Source organism: Staurois parvus, unplaced genomic scaffold (genome assembly GCF_062004578.1).
Source record: "Staurois parvus isolate SC_StPar_1 unplaced genomic scaffold, SC_StPar_1.0 ptg000084l, whole genome shotgun sequence".
Taxonomy (NCBI): Eukaryota; Metazoa; Chordata; class Amphibia; order Anura; family Ranidae; genus Staurois; species Staurois parvus.
In genome coordinates, this window is record NW_028317880.1 from 1006309 (window position 1) to 1021893 (window position 15585).

General features: G+C 40.9%; 2 protein-coding genes across 4 annotated transcripts in view; one reads left to right on the forward strand and one right to left on the reverse strand.

The window, feature by feature from the left end:
• The window catches only part of ACSM3 (acyl-CoA synthetase medium chain family member 3), a 74297-nt gene extending 72157 nt beyond the window's left edge, over positions 1-2140 (forward strand). For all 3 annotated transcript variants that reach the window (XM_089669939.1, XM_089669941.1, XM_089669940.1), the window contains one exon: positions 1774-2140. In XM_089669939.1, the coding sequence (XP_089526065.1) occupies positions 1774-1860 (87 nt within the window). In that variant the 3' untranslated portion in view covers positions 1861-2140. The remainder of the gene's footprint in view (positions 1-1773) is intronic.
• Positions 2141-5721: 3581 nt separating this feature from the next.
• On the reverse strand, positions 5722-8897 carry LOC149468581 (ERI1 exoribonuclease 2-like). Its single transcript, XM_089669942.1, has 2 exons — positions 8399-8897; positions 5722-8216 (listed from the first exon to the last, which is right to left on the reverse strand). The coding sequence occupies exons 1-2, from the start codon at positions 8507-8509 to the stop codon at positions 6894-6896; spliced, it is 1434 nt and encodes a 477-aa protein (XP_089526068.1). The 5' UTR covers positions 8510-8897; the 3' UTR covers positions 5722-6893.
• Positions 8898-15585: the final 6688 nt, after the last annotated feature.

Sequence of the window (15585 nt, forward strand, 5' to 3'; positions counted from 1 at the left end):
GCAGCAATGCAAGCTCCCTACCCTTTGCTTATGAGTGACTTACCAGCAATAGCAAAAGAAGTACATGTCAAGGTGAATCCCTGACTTTCAGAAGATGCACAGTAACCTTCAACAAGGCACTTGTGCAATACATGGGGTATTAAATGTTGAAAGTTGGTAGTTTGGTCAATGGGTGGTCACAATGCAGGTCAAAAACTGGTGTAAAGTAATATTTAAACAAATACATTCATATTCACCATTAGCCCAATTACTCAATTTTACTTTGTGCCTGAAATATTTCTTTAAATAATGAACTTTACTAAAACTTGTAAAGCATTACATAAAAAAAAACCTATACCAAATGAGGCATCCATTTAAAAGCTTGAAGTGAGAACTGGTTAATGTAAACTTGATTTGACATCTTTCTCCATAAAGAGAATTTACAGCTTAAGATACATCATAATATGATGATTGCAGCATTTTAAATAAAAATCCTCCAAATGCCATAGGATGGAAAAACATTGAGGGATCCAGGTTTAATAAGCGCTTTAAGGCTGGGCTTGAAATTTCCACTCGCCTGCTCGCATTTGGCACGTGAAACTAACATGGGGGCGAGTGGGTCCCAGGCACGGCATTGGAGGGTGGGGGGCGGGTGCTACCAGCAGCACCAACCTGCCTGAGCGCTCTGTTGAGGGGGGAGGTACACTGCTGGTGCCGCTCCTCAGTGACCAGAGTGATTGCAGTTTCACTCCTGTCACAGGAAGCAGCTGCTGACACTTGCTGGAGGGAGGGCTAGGTTTTCTCCTGCCTGCAGGGGGCAATAGACAGCCGGCACTAAGGAGTGAAGGCAGAGTGTCCTTCCGTTCTCCCCTTGTCATGTGACTTATCACATGACCAAAGGAGGGAAAGGAGAAGCTGCATTCACAAGATCTGTGAGTACAAGGGGGGAGGACAAGGTTACACTTATGGGGACACCTGATGTAAAGGAGGACTCTAATGGGGACACTTATTTTCGTTTTATGTTAACCACTTGCCCTCTAGACTCTATTAAGCTATTGCTGTTATGTCTAAATTGACATAATAAGGCTATGTTATAATTGCTATTTTTTTATATTTTGGACTCTTTATTCTAAAGAAAAATGTAATTTCATAAGCTTTAAGGGGTGTGGTTGGGGGCAGGGCTGGAGGTGGACCTGGGCAAGGTTTGGTGGGACAACTGGTGGAGAGTAAGGTTTTTGCCTAGCTAGTAGGTCTAGACTTGAAATTTTAAGCCCTGCTTTAAGGCATGGTTTTATTAGTGTACTGAGGGAACCTGGCATCTTATGAGTACATCAATTGATCCAGGGATCTTGTTATGAGTGCCTTGAGGAATCCAGGCACAGTACATCGGTGGCTGCAGGAATGTTTCCATGAGTGTAGTGAAGGATCCAGGAATGGTATTTTGAATAAATTGGTGCAGCCAGGGATGTTACAAATGTGCTGAGGGATCCAGGCATGGTATTATGAGTACAATGATGGATCCATGCATGGTAGTAGGAGTACAATGACGGATACAGGGTGTGATAGCATGTCTAACAAGGGATCAAAGCATAGTGTACAACATATCCCTTTTGTGTAAAGGTAATTTACAATAGAGGAGAGATGTAATATTACAATACAGTATAATATGAAGGGCATGTGCAAGACAGTCTTTTTTTTTTTTTCTTATCCCAATATATATTTATATAATGCTTACTAAGTCCCAATGTGTGCTACTTTTTCAATATTTGCTTTACTTGTCTTTGTGAATGACAGATTGAATTTGTTCAACAACTACCAAAAACAGTCAGCGGGAAGATTAGAAGAAATGAGCTGAGAAACAAAGAATGGGAAAGATCCTAAGAACCAGTCATCACATTACAAAGCTTTAGGCTTAACTGTGGACAATAGATTTGCATTTTTTTTCCCCTTAAGTCATTACCACACAGATTAGACAAATTTACTGCACCCATATTAATGGTCTCTTCATGTTTTTTTTTTTTTCCTTCAAGGGTTTTGGCTGTTTAAGTGGATTTCCAAGCAAAGAGCTTTTGGTCATAAAATGGGTTTGACATGCATTTTTTTTTTAATGGACACATTTTATTTATTATCAAGTATCCATAAACAGAGATTTACTAGGTGACTTCCAGTGTGGTTGCTTGTATAGTAATATAAAGTTAAAATACTGCTCATATAGGAATTCCTATGTTTATGATCTATGCTAGAAGGGTGTTATAGTACAGAGGAAGGAAGGGAGGGTCAATTTATCTTGATCCATTTTCTACCTATATATGATAACCTGTACAGAGAAAGTATAGATGTGATGGTGGACTTCTATGATAAAAGTAAGGGTGGCGTCTGGGATTTCCACTGATAAAGGATTCTCCTTTTTGCATAATCAGCAGGTAAAATGTTAGCAACTTTAGAAGACAAGGAAGGTGCTCATAGTCACTTGATACCGAAGCTATTATTGCCAGCGTTGGATTCATTAGCAGGATAAGTTTCAGTTTGGTGTTAACTGAGAAGACCCTTGAACAATACACCTGTATGTGCATGCATGTCCAAAACATGTGCAAAAATGTTCCAATTTCTGTAGTGCATCTGGGCCATATGCATTGGACAGTTGAGGGTAGATGTATTGCAATCTCTTTGAAAATCTGCTTATGGCCAGAAATTAAAATATGTAAAGCCTACACGGACTATATTACAGTTTACTTACCTCTAAGATGAGCATTTGATATCTTCACTTTCTTGAAGAGCTACAGCAACTGAAGATTATGCAAAACACATTTTAAAGGTGTGGCAGATGCCGAGTCCCATCCACAACCCCTAGGCCAATACAGGACACAGAAATGATATAGGAGCTAGCGGATGGAACCACAGCATGCATCTGGGAGACATATGTATCCAACCTGTTCAGAAGGGTATTAAATGCTGAAGACGCTTTAGCTGCCATAGCTCCTCAAGACAAAAAAAAAAAAAATAGAAGTCACCATACATTGAAAAGGTATTATTCATCTGCATATGCAACCCCCTCCAGTGATAGTGAAGTAAATAAGTTACTAATAACAGAATTACACTCTTGTTTTTATCATTTCTCCTCTGAGCTTGCCCCTCATACTCCCCCTGAAGCGGTACTGCAAGACTCCAGGTATACAGTGAGGAACAGAAGTATTTGAACACCTTGCGATTTTGCAAGTTCTCCCACTTATAAATCATGGAGGGGTCTGAAATTCACATTGTAGGTGCATTCCCACTCTGAGACCGAATTAAAAAAGAAAAAAAAAAAAAAAAACCACACAAAAAAAAAAAAAACCACAGGAAAATCACATTGTATGATTTTTAAAGAATTTATTTGTCTTGCACTGCTGAACATAAGTATTTGAACACCTGAGAAAATCAGTGTTACTATTTGGTACAGAAGCCTTTGTTTGCAATTACAGAGGTCAAACGTTTCCTGTAGTTCTTGACCAGGTTTGCACACACTGCAACAGGGATTTTGGCCCACTCCTCCATACAGATCTCCTCTAGATCTGTCAGGTTTCGGGGCTGTCGCTGAGCAACACGGAGTTTCAGCTCCCTCCAAAGATGTTCTATTGGATTTAGGTCTGGAGACTGGCTAGGCCACTCCAGAACCTTGATATGCTTCTTACAGAGCCACTCCTTGGTTATCCTGGCTGTGTGCTTCGGGTCGTCATGTCGGAAGACCCAGCCATAACCCATCTTCAATGCTCTGACTGAGGGAAGGAGGTTGTTGCTCACAATCTCACAATAAATGGCCCCATTCATCCTCTCCTTAATACAGTGCAGTCGTCCTGTCCCCTCCGCAGAAAAGCACCCCCAAAGCATGATCTTACCACCCCCATGCTTCACAGTAGGAATGGTGTTCTTGGGATGCAACGCATCCTTTTTCCTCCAAACACGACGAGTGAAGTTTAGACCAAAAAGTTCTACCTTGGTCTCATCTGACCACATGACTTTCTCCCATGCCTCCTCTGGATCATCCAGATGGTCATTGGCAAACGTCAGATGGGCCTGGACATGTGATGACTTGAGCAGGGGAACCTTCCGTGCAATGCATGATTTGAAACCATGACGGCGTAGTGTTCTACCGACAGTGACCTTTGAAACTGTGGTCCAAGCTCTCTTCATGTCATTGACCAGCTCCTCCCTTGTAGTTCTGGCCGATTCCTCACCTTTCTTATCAGTGATACCCCACGAGGTGAGACTTGCATGGAGCCCCAGTCCGAGGGAGACTGACTGTCGTCTTTAGCCTCTTCCATTTTCTAATAATTGCCCCAACAGTTGATCTATTTTCACCAAGCTGCTTGGCAATTGCCCCGTAGCCCTTTCCAGCCTTGTGGAGATCCACAATTTTGTCTCTGGTGTCTTTTGACAGCTCTTTGGTCTTGCCCATGGTAGTATTTGGTGTCTGACTGACTGTAGGGTGGACAGGGGTCTTTAAAGAGCTCAGACAGGTGCTACTAAGTTAGATTAATGAGTGGAGTACAGGTGTACTTTTTAAAAGGCACAGTAACAGGTCTTTGAGAGCCAGAATTCTTGCTGTTTTTAGGTGTTCAAATACTTATGTTCAGCAGTGCAAGACAAATAAATTCTTTAAAAATCATACAATGATTTCCTGAATTTTTTTTTTTTTTTTAAATTCTCTCAGAGTGGGAATGCACCTACAAAGTGAATTTCAGACCCTCCATGATTTCTAAGTGGGAGAACTTGCAAAATCGCAGGGTGTTCAAATACTGTTGTTCCTCACTGTATATGTAGCCTTTGTGTGTGTCTCATTCTGCGTGTGTGTAGTATTGGGAATGGCTCTACGTAAGCTTGTAGTTGTAAACAGGAGAGGCTCCAAGAGGCACCCATATGCCTAGAGTTAGGCAGTGCAACCAGGTGACAGTATAAAGGAGAAAAATTATATGAACATCAAAAACAAGAGCAGTATCCTGTAGCTGCATGGCCGATGCTCCTGCATTAACACCTGACCACCAACAAAAATGCAGTCATTTTTTATGTTAAATTATATTCATACCATCAAGGAACAGCCTACTAAAGTGATGCTTCTTACTTAATGGCCTATGTCTAAAATGAAAGGCAAATAGAATAACATTTTTTTAGAGGACTTTTGTATTGTACCAAATTATTACCAGATGCCTTTGAAGGAAACCTGGAGTGAGAAATATGGGAGCTGCTATTGCTGACCTTGTAAGGATAATTGCATGAATATCTAGTTTCTATAGTTCGAGCCACTGGGATGCAATGAGCATACAGGTTAGGAAATCCAAAACTGTTGCAAGTCCTTGCTAAAGCCAGGCACTTAGCATTTTCAGTGGGAGATGTGTTTAAAAGTTTGTTTAAAGTGTGCAGATGAGTTTAACCATTTAGTTTGAGTGGGGAACCCCTCTCTCTCCCCCCCCTAAAAAAAAAAAAAAAAAAAAAAAAAAAAAAAAAAAAAGTAAAGATACACTTTAATATGAATTACTGATCTGCAGACCAGAGAAGGCTGATAAATATTAAAAGTACTTATCTGCATACTTGTTTTGGTCGGTGACTCAAAAAACAGAAGCAAGAGTGGCACAGACAGTCTACACATGATTTCAGATGGAGGGGTCACTTGTGGAAGACTCTTCGTACATTTTCCTTTGAGGCCACAAAAAGTCTGGCACTATCGCATGTATCAAATTAATTAACCAGTCATTTCAAAATCCAAGCTAGAAAAATATATTTTTAATGTACATAAAAAAACCTGGAGGTTAAGAGAACATCCCATTTATACAGATATTTCATGTAAAAAAAAAAGCAAAAAAAAAAAAACATAAAACATGGATTTCATTTAATGTACAAGTCCTTTTGCTAAAATGGTCAGAAAAAAACCTTATATAATGTGTAAATTAAAATATATGGAACAACATGTATAGAACATGGCAAGAATTGTTATTTTTCTGCTTAACACCTTTCATGACATGGCATTTATTAAATGGTGATCACATATTAAGCTGTTAAAAGTAGATAAAACAGACTGCTTCAGGAACTGTAACATAATTATCAAGCTTATTCAATAAGGCACTGCAAGGAGCATTAAATCAAGTACTAACAGCGAAAAAACATTTATTTCCGCAAACTAGCATATACCTGGCTGACATTGGTTAATGCTTTCTACATGCCATTAAGGCACTGAATAATGCAGTAAAAGTAGTCCTAAACTCAAGTTTATTTCAGCTTCAGAAAAAGAGTGATACATAGGGGTTGATTTACTAATACTGGAGAGTGCTGAAACTGGAGCAGCTCTGCACGGAAACCAATTGGTTTCAATTTTCTTAGAACCTGATTGGCTACCACGCACAGCCGCTCCAGATTGTGCACCCTCTTAAACCTCAGCTTTAGCAGTATCCTATTAACTTTCACTGAAGAATGACATAGCATACTGTTGCCACAGTTCCAGTTTATGTGACACAGAATCAAAATGTCATGTGATCTAGTTTCTAGAGGACAGGCAAATGTAATGCTTTTGGATAGTGTTGCATTAAAAAAAAAAAAAAAAAAAAAAAAAAAAAAAGTTTTCTGTATCTCCGGTTTCTTAATAGGTAGAAATTGTATATCAGGGGATACATTTAATATAATTAATCGTAGCAGAGTTTAAAAAAAGTAGTCATATATAAAACATATAAAAGTATTTTTCTTTCTAAAAACAAAGTATTGTAAAAGAACTGGATATGCAGTAACTCACATTAGGAGGTACCTGTCAACTACTGTTTTTCATAGACATTTACATAATTTAATAAATAATGAGAAACACTGATCTAGGAATTACAAATAAAATAATTTAAAATGTCAAAATCATGAGTTCAACCCAATTCTGACTAAACAGTACTGCAGTGTAAAAGCTATGTTCTTAATGATGGCCTTAGCTTAAATGTTTTAGGAGTCTCAGAACATGCTGAAGAAGCTAAACTTGTATTTGAAGTAACGGGTATCCTACTGGTGGACAGAATGAATGAAGAGTCTAGGGACTTTTCCTTCAGAAGCGTATCTTCCCATTTGAAATAACTACAGCCTTTCCCATTATCATCTCTCTTTCGTATGGCACAACTGTAGAAGATCCTACCTTGATTTGGACCTCCATTGGACACAGCAAGTTTCTTTGCCCTTCGGCCACAGTTGCACATTGGGGCAGTAATACGGGTCAGTTTTGTTGGCCCATTGTAGCTACTCAAATTTACAGTGGAATTTAAAACAGTTTGAGGCACTTTACAAGAAGGACCACTAACACATGGTAATGTCTGGTTACGCTCATCTTCATGAATGGTAAAGGGTACTTTCTTTGGTGGTGAAGAAAAGCTGACACTAGAAAGTTTCCTCTTTGGAAAGTAATCTAATACTGAAGCAGTTTTACTTAGCTTCCTAGCAGTTTGAGGAGTCACACCGGGTTTGTTTCTCAGAGCAGTGGGTAGCTTAAATGTGGAGCTATTGGACACTTGCTTCTTCATATTGACATTATAAATTGTGGTGTCTGGACTTTTGTACACAACTGATTTAGAGTGCAGAATGGATGCTTGGCATGGAGAGCTTTTGTTATTGGACTGCAGATTTGGTTTATTGTCATCAAGTCTTAAAACACTAGCCGATAGTGAATCAACTGGTAACAGAACCAATTCTTCTTTCTCACAAGAACGAACACTTTGTTGTTCTTGGGAATCTGCTATTACAGCTGCTTCTTCCCAGTCAGCCAAAATAGATAAATCTGAACTGGAGTCCACTTCCAGACCTGACACATCATTCACAGACATGATAGTAGTAGAAAATAACACATGACTAGGAAATTGGGGTGCATTGTTGGCAGGTGTAGATGTAAAAGTGCCAGTTTGTCTTCTATTTTGCAAGGGGCCATGAGAATGTTTGTTTGAGTGTCTGTATTTATTTCCATAGCCAAGTATAGTAGTAGAGAGTCCACTGAGCAGATTTTGAGGTGGCCGTACATCTACACGAGCTACACCCAATGTGCTATGTTGTTGTCTGCCATTGATTTTATTAGTTATTATGCTTGGAGTAAATCCGACTTCATTTGTGGCATTTGAATGTGCAGTTGTTGGAAGTCTTTTTAAATCTTGCTTGTCATCTGAAATCCAATTGCCATCCACTTGTACAGATCCATTGGTTTGTCCGCGAAAAACCATCCCACTTTTCTCTGAAGATTTGCATGGTGGTACCTAATTTCACAAACAAAACCCAGAACTTTTCAAATAGGATCAGCACAGCAACAAGTCTGATAAATGTATTTCTTTTGAATTCTGGTTTTATTCAACCAGTGGTTTGGATGTTTATCTAGATTGCTCTATATATCAGGATAAATGGATTGGAGAAAAAATGGAGACCTAAAAAACCAACTGACCTTATCTAAAGATTTGGTTATTTTCATTACACACCCATCAGAAATCATTCTCCAAGCAAGTGTTGCTGTGTTTCGAGAATCATCCAGGCCTAGAAGACAAAATGTAACCATGAATGCAATCAAATTCTAAAATAAGCAATACCAGTTATAGATGTAAAAAGTACCAGTCTGTATTTTGTTTTGAATAAGGCCAAGTGAATTTTGGTTTGAGTGCCAGTATTGATTTCCATAGCCAGATGTAGTAGAGAGTCCATTAAGTAGATTATGTACATCTACACCCAATGTACTATCTTGTATGCACATAAAAACAAGCCAGCATTCTTTGTATCTAAAAGCATTGTGAATAAATTAATTTTCAAACTTTCACAACATTGACAATGGGCTTTTCCATGGAGGAGAAGATCTTGGGAGCCTGCTAGCCCTCTAATGTAAACAGCAGATGTTTGTATTATATTGGAAAGCGCTGAGCAAACTGATTGCACTATATAAATCCTGTATAATAATGTTTCTAAGCGGTTAGAAACCATCTACAACAGACTCTTTTGCCTTACACGTACAGAGATATGCTGGAATAAAATATGCCCATCATAAAATTACCTAAAGCCTGGTGTGAAATTTGTTAAGCAAATGTGCTCAACTTCCTGGGGATTGCTACAAAGCTGTGACATTGAAGAGGAACCAAGAGCTTAGAACACCTTCTATGCACATGTCCTGTAAGGCCCTTTAAAGAGTGATCTGTGGTATGACAGGCAGTGAGGAGGTGTTGTGTTTTCTCCTTACTACCCGTTTCAACCCATAAAAGCCCACATCACTGCGCCGCAACCACGTGCATTGCAGGAACATGTAGTGCAGCCCAATTCACTTGAATGGGTTATGTTTGATGGAGGGGGGCTATTTGGTGATGGCTAACTGCCCGTCCAAAGCAACTATGAACAGTTGTGCAACTGCAAGAGTAAAACTAAGCCTAGAGTGCGATATCAAGCGGAATAACTGTTTTCTTTAAAGTAATCTTAAACCCGAAAGCAATAATTTATCATATTGCAGCTTACCAATTCGTAAATGTGAGGGCTGTAAGCGTTTTTTTTTTAGCCTTTGTTTCCTTCATTTTCACCTGGTGAATTGCCCAATAAGTCTGTTTTACAACTAAACAAGCTGTCCTGCAGATGTAGCAGTTAAATGGTTAAGGCAAACCACTCTACTAACAGGGGTGCTTTTTTTTTTTTTTTTTTTTTTTTAAATCACAAAAGGAAAAAAAATAGTTTGCTGTAACTGCTTATAAAGTGTTAGCTGGCATTCAGTTTCAATGTGTTAGTGTATCTAAACCTGATAGTACAGGGAAAAAAGCCCCCCACAAAAGAAAACTAATGCAGCCACCAAAGCTATAAATTGGTAAGCTGCAATATACACTGCTCAAAAAAAGGAACACTTTTTAATCAGAGTATAGCATCAAGTCAATTAAACTCCTGGGATGTTGATCTGGTCAGTTAAGTAGTAGAGGGGGTTGTTAATCAGTTTCAGCTACTTTGGTGTTAATGAAATTAACAACAGGTGCACTAGATGGGCAACAATGAGATGACCCCCAAAACAGGAATGGTTTTACAGGTGGAGGCCACTGACATTTTTTTCCCCCTACTTTTCTGTTTTTCACTAGTTTTGCATTTGGCGAGGGTCAGTGTCACTAGGCGATAAATGGACCCTACAGAGGTTGCACAGGCAGTCCAACTCCTCCAGGATGGCACATCAATAAGTGCCATTACCAGGTTTGCCCAGTCTCCCAGCACACCTCCAGGATGGCACATCAATACGCGCCATTTCCAGAAGGTTTGCTGTGTCTCCTGGAACAGTCTCAAGAGCATGGAGGAGATTCAAAGAGACAGGCAGTTACTCTAGGAGAGCTGGACAGGGCCATAGAACATTCTTAACCCATCCGCAGGACCAGTATCTGCTCCTTTGTGCAAGGAGGATGAGCACTGCCAGAGCCCTACAAAATGACCTCCAGCAGACCACTGGTGTAAACGTCTCTGGCTAAACAATCAGAAAGACTTCATGAGGGTGGCCTGAGGGCCCGACATCCTCTATTGGGCCCTGTGCTCACTGACCGGCCCCATAGAGCTCAACTGGCATTTTCCGTTGAACACCAGAATTGGCAGGTCCGCCACTGGTGACCTGTGAGAGCGGGTTAAACATCATTCAGGCAGCAATGGTCTGGGAAGGCAAATCCATGGTGGGACGCACAACCCTCTACAGGCTAGACCAGCACTGGGCAAACTACGGCCCGCGGGCCCTATACGGCCCGGCGGACCTTTTAATCCGGCTGCGGAGCTAGGCTCCCGCTAGGCTCCTCTCACAGTCCGCCCTGAAGACCGGTGTAGCATGAAAATCTGTCTCCTATGAGGATCTGTCCCCCTCGACGTATCTGCGCATGTGCCGGAGATCGCCGATCGGCTGCTAATGCCTGAAACTGGCACATGCGCAGATACGTCGAGGGGGACAGATCCTCATAGGAGACAGATTTTCATGCTACACCGGAACGGCGCGGGAGCTCGGCGAGAGGAACGCGCGGAGCAAAGGTAAGTGAATTGACACGGGGGACTTGGGGACTTAATATGGGGAATGAATTACTATAGGGGGGATGAATTACTATATGGGGGATGAATTACTATGGGGAATGAATTACTATAGGGGGGATGAATTACTATAGGGGGGATTAATTACTATGCTTACTATGGGGGAATATTACTATACTTACTATGGATGACACATACACATCATTCATCTACTCCTGGTCCGGCCCCCGGGTCCAATATATGAACCCATTGCGGCCCTCAAGTCAAAATGTTTGCCCACCCCTGGGCTAGACAATGGACCCCTGACTGCCATTAGGTATCGGGATGAAATTCTTGGACCCATTGTCAGACCCTACGCTGGTGCAGTAAGTCCTGGGTTCCTCCTGGTGCATGAAAATGCCCAGCCTCATATGGCGAGGGTACGCAGGCAGTTCCTGGAGGATGAAGGAATTGATACCATTGAATGGCCTCTACACTCACCTGACCTAAATCCAATAGAACACCTCTGGGATATCATGTTTCAGTCCATCTGACACCGCCAGGTTGCACCTCAGACGGTCCAGGAGCTCAGTGATGCCCTGGTCCAGATACAAGTTACCCAGTCCATATCAGTATATAGATATCCAGCATATTTTTTCCCCATTGAGATCTGATGTGTTTTCAAAGCACATTAGTTCAAATCCTAACTATTGAACAAAGGGACAGCGAGCGCTCAAGAATCTGATTAATCGGTGTTATATTGGTGACATCCTCCTTCTGTGGCATGGGGAAGAGGAAGTATTAATAAATTTCTTTGGTACTCAACAAAAATAATTTAAATATACAGTTGACATTTTCATATAGTACCAAAGAAATTAACTTCCTGGACCTCACCTTGATCAATCAAGGAACACAGATCACCACAAAATCTTATTTTAAGAGTACAGATAGAAACAGCTATATTCCAACTGATAGCTGTCATCATCCATCCTGGTTATGCAATATCCCTAAAAGGACAATTTATGAGGGTAAGGAGAAATTGTGTGGATTTATATACATTTTACACTCTTTTAAATTTTAAAATGTAGATTTCTTGAAAAGGGTTACGACAAAACAGTACTAAACCGTACCATGGAACAAGTTGCAAATATGGATAGGGAATTGATGCTTAATAAATTTAAGAATGATAAACCAACAAGATTCTGCCCTTTTATTACTAATTTTTCGATACAGCACAGAGAGGTGAGTAAGATTATAAACAAAAAAATGAGGAGTTTTAATGACTGATCCCGTCCTATCTAAACTACCGTATTTTTCACTCCATAAAGACGCACCTGACCATAAGACGCACCTAGGTTTTAGAGGCAGAAAACAGGAAAAAAAATATTCTAAACCAATGGACTGCAGACACAGCACAGGAGATGACCAGAGACTGCGGACACAGCACAGGAGATGACCAGAGACTGCGGACACAGCACAGGAGATGACCAGAGACTGCGGACACAGCACAGGAGATGACCAGAGACTGCGGACACAGCACAGGAGATGACCAGAGACTGCGGACACAGCACAGGAGAGGACTGCTGACCTTTGGGGAGAGGGGGAGCAGGTACCTGAATTTGACAGGTACCCGCTCTTACTTCCGCGGAGTTGTTCTTTGGTTAGTGTCTGCTCTGCAGTGGGACCTTACCTGTTCCTCTATCCAGCGCCGCGCTGTCTTCCCGGCTTCTGTCGTGTGGGCGCTCGGCTTGACAGCCGGGTGCCCAGTGCGCATGAGCGAGAAGCGCTGCGCTTTGTGATTGGTCCGGCGGCTTCTGGGACCTGTCATGTGTCCCAAGTGCCACCTTACCATTCACAAAGCGCACTGCTTCTCGCGCATGCTCACTGGGCACCCGGCTGTCAAGCCGAGCGCCCACACTACGGAAGCCGGGAAGATAGCGCGGCGCTGGATAGAGGAACAGGTAAGGTCCCACTGCAGAGCTGAGCGGCCGGCCCTGTATTCTGACACGGCGGCGGTGGAAATACCGGACCGGCCGCTCCATATTCGCTCCATAAGACGTACTGACATTTTCCCCCCTATTTTGGGGGGAAAAAAGTGCGTCTTATGGAGCGAAAAATACGGTACTTCCAGAGAAGCCGGAAATTACCTTTCGGAGAGCCATTTCTCTTAGGAATAAATTAGCCCCTAACATCTTGGACCCTCCTGTAGCAATCATGCACACAGATGGACGCGGTCATCCATTTTGCTCCAGACCCCTCCATCTTGTATCTCTCTCCCCCAAATCAGATTCCGCCGATATCCCCCCTCCCTCTCTGTTAAGTGACATGTGGTCTGGATGGGGAACTAATTATCCCACTGACACGATGAGGCTCTGTTCCTCCCATTGACCACCAAGCTGAGGGTATTGTTTACTCCCACTGATGCCAGGGAATTTTCTACTCCCACTGGCCACAATCTGGCCCCCTACAGTTTGAAGTGCAGTAAACTAGCCCTTTGTTTGAAACGTTTGGAGACCCCTGATATAGGACATTGGCTCCCTCCCTCCTAGATTGTAAGCTCTGAGGAGCAGGGCCCTCCTAGCCCTATTGTATTGAACTGTATTGTTGCTGTACTGTCTCCCATTATATTGTAAAGCGCTGAGCAAACTGTTGGCGCTATATAAATCCTGTATAATAATAATATTGATGACAGAGATCACAGGCAGCAAACTCATTGGGAGGGCGTCATGGCTATAAACCCCACTAGCTGGTGCCCCTATGTCTGCGACTCTTGCTGGAGAAGGGATCGTAAAAAAAGTAGAGTAATAGAAATCCAACAGACCCAACAGTCATGACATGCATGCTGCTGATTCTATGTAACTGAATCACTAATTGAAAGGGACATGTTCAAAATAATAGCAGTGTGGAGTTCTATTAGTGAGGTCATTCATTCTTTGAAAAACAGGTGGCAATTAGTGCCCTTATTTAAGGAAGGAAGGCAGCAAATGTTGTACATGCTGGTTACAGTGCATTTCTCTCTGAAATTCTGAGGAAAATGGGTCGTTCCAGACATTTTTCAAAAGAACAGCGTACCTGGATTAAAAAGTTGATTGGAGAGGGGAAAACAAAGAAGTGCAGAAAATGATAGGCTGCTCAGCTAAAATGATCGCAAATGCTTTAAAATGGCAAACAAAACCTGAAAGACAGCAAAAAACTACCATTCGAATGGATATAATAGCTAAAATGGCAAGGACTCCGCCAACAATCAGCTCCAAGAAGATCAAAGAAGGTGTGACGTTCCCTGTGAGTACTGTTACAATTACAAGACGCCTATGTGAAGCCAAGCTATCTGCAAGAAGCCCCCGCAAAGTCCCACTGTTGAAAAAAAAGACGTGCTGAAGAGGTTACAATTTGCCAAAGAGCACATTGACTGGCCTAAAAGAGAAATGGCGCAACATTTTGTGGACTGATGAAAGTAAGATTGTTCTTTTTGGGTCTAGTGGCCGGAGACAGTTTGTCAGACGACCCCCAAACACTGAATTCAAGCCACAGTACACTGTGAAGACAGTGAAGCATGGTTGAGCAAGCATCATGACATGGGGGATGTTTCTCTTACTACGGTGTTGGGCCTATTTATCGCATACCAGGGATCATGGATCAGTTTGAATACATCAGAATACTTGAAAAGGTCATACTGCCTTATGCTGAAGAGGAAATGCCCTTGAAATGGGTGTTCCAACAAGACAACGACCCCAAACACACCAGTAAACGTGCAACATCTTGGTTCCAGACCAACAAGATTGACGTTATGGAGTGGCCAGCCCAATCCCTGGATCTTAATCCAATAGAAAACTTGTGGGGTGACATCAAAAATGCAGTTTGAGGCAAAACCAAGAAATAGAGAACTGGTGGAATGTAGTCCAATCATCCTGGGCTGGAATACCTGTTCACAGGTGCCAGAACTTGGTTGACTCCATGCAACACAGATGTACAGCAGTTCTCAGAAACAGTGGTTATACAACTAAAAATTAATTAAATGATTCAAAGGAAAGCAAAATCTTCAAACATTTTTCAGTTTATATAGTGAATGTTTGAGTTTGTAAAGAAGAATACAAACACTGCTATTTTTTTGAACAGTCTAATATTCACTTTTCTTCAATTTTTTTTTAGAGGAACAACACAAATTTGATATATTTTTCTTCATGTTTTGATTTGGAATAGAATGTGTAATGTTCCCAATGCATTTGTGTGTATGGAAATAAAAGCTACTAGAAGGATTTTGAGCTTTATTCACTTTTTTCAACACACTGCTATTATTTTGAACACGTGTGTGTGTGTGTATATATATACACACATATATACACACATACACATATATATATATATATATATATATACACACATATACATATATATATACATACATATATATATATATATACATACATATATATATACATACATACATACATATATACATACATACATATATATATATATATACACATACATATATATATACATACATATATATATATATATATATACACATATATACATATATATATACACATATATACATATATATATACATACATATATACATACATACATACATATATATACATAATACATAACATATATATATACATACATACATAT

What these genes read in the sequence shown, in the direction of transcription:
- LOC149468581 (XM_089669942.1), bottom strand. Translation starts at nt 8,509, where the DNA reads ATGGTTACATTTTGTCTTCTAGGCCTGGATGATTCTCGAAACACAGCA. An exon ending in TAACCAAATCTTTAGATAAG is followed by an intron (nt 8,217 to 8,398) that starts GTCAGTTGGTTT and finishes TTGTGAAATTAG; the next exon opens with GTACCACCATGCAAATCTTC.